General features: G+C 35.3%; 1 protein-coding gene and 2 long non-coding RNA genes across 3 annotated transcripts in view; 1 reads left to right on the top strand and 2 right to left on the bottom strand.

Moving 5' to 3' along the window:
- Positions 1–12,762, top strand: part of LOC147831556 (uncharacterized) — a 95,404-nt gene that overhangs the window by 1,606 nt on the left and 81,036 nt on the right. The window lies entirely within an intron of this gene.
- Positions 1–12,762, bottom strand: part of LOC148679500 (uncharacterized) — a 186,689-nt gene that overhangs the window by 120,751 nt on the left and 53,176 nt on the right. The window lies entirely within an intron of this gene.
- si:dkey-21e2.13 lies at positions 2,476–4,153 on the bottom strand. The gene is made up of 5 exons (XM_087304240.1): positions 3,694–4,153; positions 3,467–3,608; positions 3,202–3,340; positions 2,805–3,056; positions 2,476–2,722 (listed from the first exon to the last, which is right to left on the bottom strand). The coding sequence occupies exons 1-5, from the start codon at positions 3,824–3,826 to the stop codon at positions 2,567–2,569; spliced, it is 822 nt and encodes a 273-aa protein (XP_087160366.1). The 5' UTR covers positions 3,827–4,153; the 3' UTR covers positions 2,476–2,566.

The following is a 12,762-nucleotide window of genomic DNA, read 5'->3' as shown; positions in this document are numbered from 1 at the left end:
GTTTTTTAAATGGGGTTTCAGTATAATCGCTTAAATAAGGCTTGTGGCTAACACAAACTCAAAATACTTTCACGTTTTGTTCTACGACATAAAACACCTCAGTTACAGTACACGCTTAAATTTTTAAATAGGTTATGCTTCTTTAAAAAGACGGTTGCTATCAAGTTGCTAATTGGGACTACAGGTGTTGTCGGAGACATTATACGTCATCGAGCTGATCTGGTCTGGAGCGCAGCTCGCTCGTGATGGGCATTTGGATTTGTCTGTTATTTAGGTATTTTCATGAATAGTATTTTATAGTTTGTAGTATTACTCTAATTGGGAATTCAGATTGTGTGCAGATAATTCCTTCACTTGTAAAGGCTGTCGAGACAGATTAATTTGTTGATCATTTTAATAAACAATATTATGAAGATACTGCTTACTAGTGCAGCCTGTCTCTGTCCTGCTCTCAGTAATGCAAACGTATGAATAAATGTGTAAAAATATATGCATGTTAACTGTCATTTTAATGTGATCAAGTGATTTTTCGTCGGGTTTTTCTTCTTCATCTGAACACATTTAACTCTGTCATAACATATTTACACTCCTCCGTAAAATGTACAGCATATGTGACTGTATGGGCTGATTTTCAGTGTATTTTGTGACAAAAAGGAATATTGAATGTTGCTCTGTGTCTACGATTATGGAACTTGCAGGCATTTGATAGTTCCTCACACCTCATTTCTGTTGTCTGTTGAGGTAAGCAGGCTGTGTGCACGCGAGCGATACACTTATTTTAATATGTCTTATGATAATACTATGTAGGCACATTTATACACACATTTTTAAAACTTTTAGAACAACCGTAAAGCAAAACAGATGTATTTCCCATGTAAAAATGATCCAAAAGGCACATAGGTCTATGTGTTTTTGCGTATTTATTTGTTTATAATATATACAGTGGATTCTATTATAATAAACAAATAGATTAATTATTTGTCATGGACATTATTTCTAAAAAATAAGCTTGAAAAGTTGCCTGTAGCAGGGTGGTGCTGACGTCACCGGCGAGCGCCCCGAGGGCAGTGTAGTCCGTTTGTAACCTAATGTTAGCTTTTCAATTCTTGCGTTTGTATTTAAGATCCAAAAGTGCTCAAAGTTGTATTTTCGTGTGAGGATTATCTGGCTGGACAAAACGTGTAAGTGTCATGAACAGTGTTTAAACGCAGAGTTTATTATTTGCAATCTTCGAAAAGCCTATGGGAAAATCCTATAGGGATTTTCACGAGGGAACCAGTTTTATGCTAGCAGCCGATTAGCCTACAAAGTGACGTCATAGTTCCTCCACTCTATTACTGATTACAGATGAGCGGCCAGTCGTGCTCAATCATATCACGTGTTCCTCTCAAAATTTGTTTATGAAACTTCACTTATACAATTTACGAATACGATTCATGAATACACAAATCCAATTAATAAATTCCAAACATAAAGTATAAATACACAAATCCAATTAATTTGGCCAAAAATACTTATGACTTTTTCACAAATTGTGTGTTGTAATTATGAATTGGATATTGTAATCGTTATTGTGCTGTGTATGTATGAATTTTACATTGTAAATGTATTCTTTTTTGAGACTGATCCAGATTCCAAAGAGACTGGTAGACATTCAATTGTACTCTGTAAACGACATCACTGTGAGGGATAGGTGTAGGGGTGGAAAGGTGTAGACATTTAAAGTGCATGTGCCTGAGAGTGCAAGTGTGGCAAGGTCTTTTTAATAAAATGGCCTGTGAGTTTGTATCTCTTTATATACAATTATAAAAGTTGTCACTAGTCTAGAGTGTAGCTGTACCTCTGCGTACCCGGCACCGGGTCTGTGATGTCATTTGCTTCCGCATTCTTTGAATTTTAAAGGTCCGTAGTGGCCCAATACCCCCATCCGTACTCTCATTAGTTGGAAAAGTATAACTTTTGCATAGATTATGATAGAGACATTTTTCTTTTTTCCTATGATTACTGACATGAACAGGAACCAACAAAATTATTTACAGCAACCTAGACCACACAGAACCTAAAAGGTACATTTTCAAATTTGACTTTACAAAAATAAAGCTAATCTTTTTATGGAGATGTTTATTATAACACAGACAACATATACATTTATGTTATTCATTTTCAACAGTGTTTTATAAAAATTCAAAGGGTTATCTTTTGAATGATATCAAACTTTTGCATTTACATCTCTGCATGTGCATTTGGGAAGCTTTTGCATTTGGATAGGAAAAATCCAGGCAGATTTTATAACACTTGACTTTAAGAGATTATTAATTAATTTATTTATTTATTGATTGATTCTAGTATGAACAAATTTTGAACAGTACTTTAAAAGACCCCTCATCTTGTAATTATGAAATATTTATTATATCAAATATTTATATATGAAATATAAATTCTAAATGGTTGTCACAATGAAGATGAAACAACTGATTGATGCTTGACATTGGATACATTTATTGTAAGATTTATGAAAGAATTAAAAACATTTCTTCAATTTTTTAAATTCTTTTTCATGACTTCATTAAACATTTTCAGTTAGATGGTATATCCATGAAAGATATGCTGAAATCCTAGTAAAAATAGAAGGATAGACACGTGAATTACAGAGATATGGGTCACTAAAGGATGTGATACCAACAGCAGTGTCTCCACAAACCAAAGGACCTCCTGAATCCCCCTGTTAAAAACACAGATCAACATGTCACTAGTGAAATTAGTTCAAACATTAAAATTAAGTCTGAATTAATTGTAATACATACTTTGCAGGTTCCACCAGGACCATAAACACAGATCATCTCTGAAGCTACATAAGTTTGTCCCCATCTGCGTTCACACTCTGCATCGTTCACTATGACTGTCTCTGCCTCTCTTAGACGATCAGGTTTTGGGCCTTTTTTCGACAGTCTTCCCCAACCAGCAACACTACAGGCAGTATCTGCTTTAACATCTTCTCCATATTTTGGTAATGATATCAGTCCAACGTTGTTGCTCAGTGTGACTTTTTTGTTCAACTATAATGCAAGGACATTTATTAATTATTCTGCTGTTTTTGTTTGTTTGAATGAAAACAGAAGCATCAAATGCAAAGGTGAACAGAATTATTTTAAAATACATAATCAAACATTCAAAACAACTAAAAGTATTACAGGCTGATACCTTTAAAAGCATAATGTCATTCTCAAAAGTATTCGAATCAAAGTTTGGATGTTGGACGTAGGATGTCACTTTAAAGGAGTTGGAACTATCAGTCATCCTCAAATCATGGGCACCAACCACAACCGTGAGGGGATCACCTCTGTTGGAAAAGCATATTGTATCACTGCCATGTGATGCACTGTATGATTTTACTACAGCTGATCAAAACATTGTCATTCAAAAGGGATTTTAGCTCAACACAGTTCACATTAAACAAAACTCTTACTTCCAGCAATGTGCAGCAGTCAAGACGAACTGTTGATGAATGAGGAATCCTCCACAGATATGCCGGCTTTTTTTCTGAAGAGAAACCATGTAAGGTCTAGAGTGAGGTTCTGCTTCTGTGCCGTCCACTATGCCCACACGAGCTGAAAGAAATAGTGTTAGTCAATTAGTTAATTACTCACCAAATGTATTTCAATAGTATTAACAAACCTGTAAGTCATGTCTCACCAGTGAAGGTCAGGTGTGGCACCAGAGAAACCAGCAGGAGCAGAGAGATGGTGATGATGGTCATGATGAAGAAGATCAGTGAGCTCTCACTATACAAACACTGTATAAATACACTGAAGTTGGGTGGAGACATTCAGATTGACAGTCGTTTTTCAGTAGTGCATCCTGAACAGCAGTTTTTTTTTTTTTTTAAGAGTGGAGGTGACCCATTTGATTGGCTGTTTTAAAGAGACATTTTGAAAGTCAAATCAACTGACTCAGTGAATTTCTCACAAAAAGAAAAAAATGCTTCCTTTTAAAAGTAATGTGCATGAACTGTAAAAAAAAAAAAAAAGTTAAAGGCCACCAAATTTGTATTTTTACTTCACAGGGTTTTGAATGAAGTCCAGCTTAGAATTCAGTAATTTCACTAAAGCCAGGAGAGAAGTCAATTTTTTTTTTTTTTTTTTTTTTTTATGAGAAATTCAAGCATAGTGCTAAAAATGGACAAATGAATTTTAGGTTTAGGAACAGTTATCTTTGAACATTTGGCAAAATGCAATTTAAGATTATTTAGGGAAAATCTGAGAGTGTCATCATCATCCTCCATAGACAGCAAGGTTATTTGTATTTCAAAAAAATACAAATAAAAATGTTTATTCAATTAGAATAAAAGAACATAAAAGAAAAATAACAGTTTCATTCAACAGGTTCTTATTCTCAGAGTCAGTCTGTCAAGCACGTCCATGTGTATCACTTAAAGGTTCAAGAAATCCTCGAGTACTTTTTTGAGATGTTAACAGATTTGTGTGTATTGAGCATCATTTAAGACAATGTTAGCACTTGTCAGCTTTAATTGTGGGGAAAACTGGATAATTTTGAGCTTTTAACAGCTAATTTCATCTTCGGTGTTTAAAATGATTTTTGGGGTGGGATCAAAATCGGTGATGTAGCACAAAACTGCAAGTGGAGTGATGATGTGTCGGTTTCTCATTAATATTCATAGCAGAGTTTACTCTTTCTATGTGAATAGCTTGCATCTTTATTATTCATGCGGCACACAGTATTTAGCCGTTTATGAAGTGTCGTATGTGTTTGTTTCCATGATCCATGGGGTTTGTTGCATGTTTTTCCCTGCAATCTTGTCAGGGTCAATACAGCAAAGCTGTTTGTGTGCAGCAAGCATATACGTCGGTAGAGCTGTATGAGAATTGGAGAATGGCGGACGTTGTCTTTTATCAGTTGAGTTTGTTCACATGTAGACACATCGCCGTACTGCTGTGTTTGCCTAAATTCTTTAGATTACTAGCAGGGCTAATGGTTGCAATAGACAGGGCAAGAGACCTGCTACACTGAGTCTGCATTCAGACCTGGGGATAGAGGGAGAAGTCCTTATTTATAGTGTTTATATAAACACGATTATCTTTAGCTATGATGATATAAATTGTGGTTGTGTGTATATGAAGTTACGAATAACAAATATAGCAGGACATTCAATTACTGTTGATTTCTTTGCATTTTAACTTTGTAAACTATAAAATCATGGGTATCCTACCGGTTTGTTTCATTTTTTGAGCCAACTTACAACAGTTAATCGCTCCCCTCCTTCTCCTCTGCTCTGCTGGCCACACCCACTCCTCCACGTCCATTATGATGCATTTTGTGAAAAAATTTTGAGGAAGACATGATCCGAAAGTGCGGGGTTTCATGGCCCTTTATGGCTGATTTATACTTCTGCGTCAAGCGCATGCATATGCTCCGGTGCAGCCTGTGCATGGACGCATATCCCTCACCGTGGCCGTCACCAACGCTAATGTGCACCTTTCAAAATTGTAGCAACACGTCGCGACAACACAGAGTGCGAGCTCTGTGATTGGTCATCTTGGTAGCGCTGAAGAGTGTGGTCGAGATCGAGAGCCGCGCGAGCCCGATGGAGCAAGTGTTTACAAGTTGTTGCACATCTGCTGGTTCCTGCCTCAAAATGAGTGAGTATGAACTACTTGTACATTAAGGTAGCGTTCAGAAAAAAAACAAAACACCAGTGAAGAAACTCGACACAGAGGAACATAAAAACCTAGTGCCTAGCATTTCGGAAGTGTTATTGCAGAGCAACACAAACTGTGCACAGAAGTGTGCACAATAACACGCAAGGTATGCGCCATGGATCACGGCGATCACTTGATGCAGAATTATAAACCAGGCTTAAGTCATATTACTTGCCTGTGCTTTGCTTCAGATCATATGCTGTTATTATAATAGTTAAAAAGATCTGTTTTGAGGGGCTTCATTGTGCTGTGGAGAACCCTGATAAATCTAACGGAGACACATGACTGCCAGGACAACAGGCTGTGGTGGAGTCAATGTAAGGAGGAGTGACAGTTGAATTTAGGGGGTTCAATACAAATAAACTCCTGCTGACTATCATGCACAAATTTGCAGTTGAGACATTTTTGAAGAAAGTCTTTAACAACTAGAATGGTTCCTGGTTTTGGCCTGTCGTATGGCAGCAGAATTTTGTAAAAGATGCAGCTACTGTAAGTAATATTCCTTTGAGTAAGACTGTTGAGATGTCTGCTGCAGTAATCTGTCCTGCTGGCAGTTTTTCTGGGTCTCACTTTTATATAAAGGATCTGATCTGTGCAAGTTTTTTAGATGGTGATAGGCTGCTTTAGTTTTGGCTTTATTAGGGCTGTTGGAATTATGTTCTGGCGTATCTAGAACTAATGTTAGGAAATAGGATAGAAATATGCCTTATCAAATAAAATGCAAATATAATCAGAGAGAGTTTAATGAAGGTTTTAGGACCAAGCAGACCCATTTGCCGGCTGGTAGCTCTGGCTTCACAACAAGCAGCACTTGCACTATTCACTGTCAGACTGGACTACATTTAAAACACCAATATGTGAAAGTTTAATGTAATCCTCAGTTTAAATAAATACTCAAGTAGCAATATAGCATGGTAAGCAGTTTGACAACACTATGGAACAAATTTTGGGGCATCAAAAAGCATTCACATTATCAGTTGTGTCCAAACACAAGTTATTAGCAGATAAAATGGCACTAGAAAGCGGTTTAAGCCTCATTTAAAATATAAAATGATTGGAACAACTGCAAAAACTGCAAAAAAGTCAAGTTATTGTCTTTTTGATAATAAGCACTACTTTCATTCGGTTATGGGGCCAGAGACAAAATGAGGGCCCCCACCACCACCTTACTGTATGTGAGATAAGATGGTCCTGATGCCTGAGTGTTACTAAGATTATCTGAGCTATAGAAATGTAACTTCATATGTAACTTCATATATGATTAATCTGTGAATAAAACCGGATGATTCCACCACATAATCTGTAAAGACCAACCAGCACTGACTTATTTACCACACAAGAAACATATTTCTTCATTAGAGCTGAGAGAGATGGTGCCTGTGATAAAGTTAATCAGTGGAAACGATCAAGTGAGTTTGTGGTATAAGTGAGAGATAATATGGTTCCTGTTAATTCCTGTTCTATCTTTTTTAAATCACAGATGGATTGGTTTAGAATTATTTAATGTCAATTTATGTTGAATATATATACAAAATATCGTTATGGTAAGGTATTGTAATAACTGAGGTGAAGCTGATCTGCGGTAGTTCAAACTGAGCATCAGAATTGGGATGAAAGTGGATTTAAGTTACTTGACATGGTTGTTTTTGCACGAAATGTGTTGCAGTACACATAACAAGGAAAGTGCAAAACAAAGACAGAGTTAAACTATTCAATAATCCAATAAATCAATAATTATTCAATTCAATAATTCAATAAACCATTCAATAAATGAGATTTAACAATGAATTAAGAAAACAAAGAAACAAGTTGATGGCAGGAGGACTGAACAAAGAAAAACTAAAGAGAAAGTCCATGAACATCAACATCCTGGGCTTTTTAGTGAGATGTCATTTGATTGGCTGGCATGCTAGGAATCACTTCTTACACGGCATGCACTAAATTCCAGGGGTTTCATTACCACGACGTAAAATGGGCGTGGCTCGGTCGGTGTTTGGGAAACGCCCCCTTAAAAAAAATAATAAATACTGAGAGGTCACCGATCATGCGCAGTACAGGTTCTTTTTTAGCGCGGTCATTTCAAACAGGATGATTATGGATAAAGAACCTACCGCGGTGGATAACGAAGCAAAAAACAATCATACATGTTATTTTTTTGTTGTTATAATGTTATATTTTAAAGATTTCATTAGCAAAAACAGGTGACCTCGTTTTAATCCGTATTACTCCGTTTTACTGTCTCTGGGCTTTTGTACTTCCATTTTAAACCAAATAATAATGGTTGTGGTAAGATTAACCGTGTTTTTGTAGTTTAAAATATGGTGTTCAGTCATGTTTAAACAAATAAATACCACATTTTCTGTAATAAATCGTGGTTAATTTTTCTTTCTCGATCTTAGTTAATTAACATAACTCATATTTATTTTCTATTTTTATTTAAAGTCATCATACACAAAACACCTGGGATCAGGACAGGTATCTGATGTTATCTAATATAAAAGTGATCATCCATGAAACACCTGGGATCAGGACAGGTATCTGATGTTACTGTATATAATATAAAAGTGATCATACATGAAACCCCTGGGATCAGGACAGGTATCTGATGTTAATATATATAAAAGTGATCTTACATGAAACCCCTGAGATCAGGACAGGTATCTGATGTTAATATATATAAAAGTGATCATACATGAAACCCCTGGGATCAGGACAGGTATCTGATGTTAATATATATAAAAGTGATCATACATGAAACACCTGGGATCAGGACAGGTATCTGATGTTACTGTATATAATATAAAAGTGATCATACATGAAACCCCTGGGATCAGGACAGGTATCTGATGTTAATATATATAATATAAAAGTGATCATACATGACACACCTGGGATCAGGACAGGTATCTGATGTTAACTAATATAAAAGTGATCATACATGAAACCCCTGGGATCAGGACAGGTATCTGATGTTACTGTATATAATATAAAAGTGATCATACATGAAACCCCTGAGATCAGGACAGGTATCTGATGTTACTGTATATAATATAAAAGTGATCATACATGACACCCCTGGGATCAGGACAGGTATCTGATGTTACTGTATATAAAATAAAAGTGATCATACATGAAACCCCTGAGATCAGGACAGGTATCTGATGTTAATATATATAAAAGTGATCATACATGAAACCCCTGGGATCAGGACAGGTATCTGATGTTACTGTATATAATATAAAAGTGATCATACATGAAACCCCTGGGATCAGGACAGGTATCTGATGTTACTGTATATGATATATAAAGTATTTGACACAAAAGCCCTGGGATACCTGAGGACAGGTATCTTAAGTTATACAGTATTAATGTAATCTGAGAGGTATCTTAAGTTAATTTGTTTAATATAACATACACTGACTTCACATGAAACACCTGCGATCAGGAGAGCTATTTTGTACTGCATATAAATGGTATTGGACACGAAACCCCTGCGAATACGTACAGGTATCTGAATCAAACGGCTGTTTTCACAATCTGCGCATGATCCGTGACCTATGCAAATTCACAGATAGACCACGCCCACCCGATGACGTAGTAGCGGTTACGCTGTACTGAAACCCCTGGAAAAAAGTGCCTGCCCTTCTTACACTGCAACCAAAATGGCTGACAGACAAAAAAGGACATTTTATGGGAAGGAGCGAGGCATGTAAAGTTTAGCTCTTTAATTGTTTTTTTTTTTACTATTATTATTACATATAAATTTGTTTATTAAAGTGTCCGGAACAATACATTTAGCTTTCAAAGCTGTTAACTTGTTTGTGTTTCAAAATATTATCCTTTTTTAAATGTCCACTATAGTGGACACCAGAACCATGTTAATGTAATTAATGACTGCATGTTGTAGGAGGCAGAACTGAGGCAGAGAGGATTCTTTAATAGTTGAGGGAGACTCTGATTTAGAGTCTGACAATTAGAGAATTAGAGTCAATAAAAGAAAGACAACATTTAGTTTTAAATCGCTTTTATGTTAAAATTTGTTTTTGAATAACATCACTTCTTTTTTGTTTTTGAGTTCGGCTCTCTTTCAGACTAAACTGTTACATTAATTTCAATACAAAAGGAAAAAATTGCTTTTGTTTTGTTTTTGTTATATTGATGTTGGATTAATATCCCTTTACAGTCATATCCTGTACAGTTTTGTTGTCTGAGTTTGGCAATCGTTTCAAACTAAAATGGTCCTGTGGTCCACTACAGAATATGCTGTAAAATTTAAAATAAAAACAAAATGTAAAAACTTTAAATTGTAGAATTATTTTAACCCAAAGGATGTAGAAAAGAAAGAAAAACAATTGGGGGGTCTCAGAAAGATATGTTAGATTTTCTGTTAATTAGATATTCATGTCATGTGTCATGTAAGTGAAAACTGAGTCAAAGGATGAGCATTAATAAATGGTTTTGCAGATTTGCTGTGTGGTTCTCTTGTTTGAGTGTCAGGCTTCAGAAATTGTGTAGAGTAAAGATTATCTGTGGAAGCAGTTGAAATAAAAAAAAAATAAGTCAATTGACTTGCAAAGTGCTGGAACGAGAGATTCCTAGATGTGCAGCTGAAACATCTGCAGCAACTTTATGATCCCAAGAAGTGTGTGACCAAGATATCTGAGGAATTTTTCCAGAAATTTGTTGATTTTTCCTTGGTACATCTTATGTTTTGTATTTTGAGCTTGTAAGTGTGTGTGTGTGTGTGTGTGTGTGTGTGTGTGTGTGTGTGTGTGTGTGTGTTTGTGTGTGTATGTGTGTGTGTGTGTGTGCGTGAATAGCATTCATTGTATACAAATGAAATTTCTGCTTTTTGTTTTTCTTTTAAACACTTTTAAGAACATAAATAAAACCTTTGAGAGACCTTAACCTTCTCCAATTACAGAAAGCCTAACATGTCATGTTTCCAGAATTAGTTTACGGGTAGTTGGTGGGGTTTCTACATAATTCTCTCATGAGCAACAAGGAAGGAAAAGGAAATGACAGTATTTTAAATATTTGGCACATGGAAATCATTTCAGGTTTTACTTAAAATTGCAATATGAAGGTTTTGGTTTAGATAATAGCCCACATGTCTGAGATTGCTTTGAAAAATAAGTTCAGACATTTTGGGGCAAGACCAGATCATGTGGGTGAGGTTGCACTGTCTGTGAACACCTGTTAAATTCGATATCTATTTTGTTGAGCTTTGAGTTTTTCTTTGCTATAGTGTAGTCTGTGGAGGACCTTAAGGGTGCACTCATACCAGTCCCGTAACCAGCCTAGTGAAGGGGGATTCTTTTTCTCCGAGAGTGGATGTTTTTTTGCTTATTTTCTTCGTATTTATTATTTGATTAAGACGTTAAAATACAGCATTTTGGTGAAATTTTCTAATATTTAGTGCTAGATTAGCTCATTTTCTGAAATCATGCGCATACTTTTTGAAGTGACAAAAATGCTGTTTGTACATTACAGTTTTTTTTCCAACTGCTTTCACACTAAATCTTTTCTTGTCACACAATTTCTGAAATCTCTCACTCAAAATGCAAAACTACACCTCAAATCTCCAATATCAGGAGCAATATCTCAGCCTTGAAATCGGTTATCAATTGCATAAAACAGTGAATGGACAGCTTATCTATTCCTTGTGTCTCCTAGCTATTGGTCGAAACTAATTGTGATGATTGAAGTCCCATTAGGTCTTCCTGGTAGAACTAGCGCTAAAAGCTACATCCTTGTCAAGATCACCAAGCTACATCATTCATTGTCGTTGTTTTAATTGTGTTCTATCTAGCAGCAAAAGTCAAACTGTGGCTTTAAGATGTCAATAAGGCCTAATCATTGCAAGTGAAGAAAGAAAGGCTGACCTCTTCTGATGAGTTTAGGTACTTACAACCTTTTATTGACTTCATAATCAAAGGTGATGCTACATGCTAACATCTTTAAGCTAAACGTGGAAAATCTCACTAAAAGTACTTAGCAGCAAAGTGAATGTTTATTTATAAAATACTACATTTTAACTGGACATTAGACATAAAATATGTACAGAATTTCCTGTATCATAATAAAAAATGTGATCAGATTGTCTGCAGGAGATGTGTCTGATAAGATACTTATCAAATTTATCTTCATAAAATTATAATATTACAAACTGCAACCACTTGTTAAAATCAATAAACATTTCAATTATTGTGTACTTGCCCTGATCAAATAACTGATGATCTTTTGTAATGATCCAACTTCCTCCATTTCTGTATTTCTACATCATCTGTAAACTGGAATAGTTGCATGTAGCTAATTTTTTTTCTTTTTTTTTTCGCATTTTGTGTTATTCAGGATAATCATGTGTTTTCGTTGATTAGAAAGTCAATAGTTTTCAGTTTTCACCCAGGCTGAAACATTGGACACAGTAACCACTTCAGTGTCCTATTCATCCATTCATGTAGACATCCAGTTCACTTTCTCATTTTGTGTGATTATTATTAATATTACTATTATTATTATTTATATTAATAAAAAATCCAGCTACAGTGCAAAATCATGTTATAGAAACACTAAATAATACTAATACAAATTTAGACAATTCTTTAAATTATTTTTTTTAACAGATATGCAACACATTTTCTATAATGATTTAAGCTTTATCTGTATGTTTTGTTTCATATCTTGCCATTTAGTTGGCTCACATGCATTCAGTATACAATATGTTCTGCCAGCATTTACTTAAAAACATTTACCCAGGGAAAGCTTAAGAAGCCAGAATTAATCGTTTATAGTATGTAACAGATGTATACATTTACTTTGATTAATGGATATTTTGAAAACCTAGTTTCCCCCCAACATAACTTAAGAATCTATTAGGAATATACAGGATGGGAATACACCCTTTTCACATTTGTGGGTTTCTCAGCAGCTGAGGTCATCATAGTTGGATAAACTTAGAGAACAGTTAATGGTAGAGTACCACACACACACACACACACACACACACACACACACACAAACACAAAGATATAAATTTATGCTG

This window comes from Danio rerio, chromosome 22 (assembly GCF_052040795.2).
Source record: "Danio rerio strain M-AB ecotype USA chromosome 22, GRCz13ab, whole genome shotgun sequence".
Classification (NCBI taxonomy): domain Eukaryota; kingdom Metazoa; phylum Chordata; class Actinopteri; order Cypriniformes; family Danionidae; genus Danio; species Danio rerio.
The sequence above is the reverse complement of the archived record's forward strand: the minus strand, read 5'-3'. Positions and strand labels throughout refer to the sequence as shown.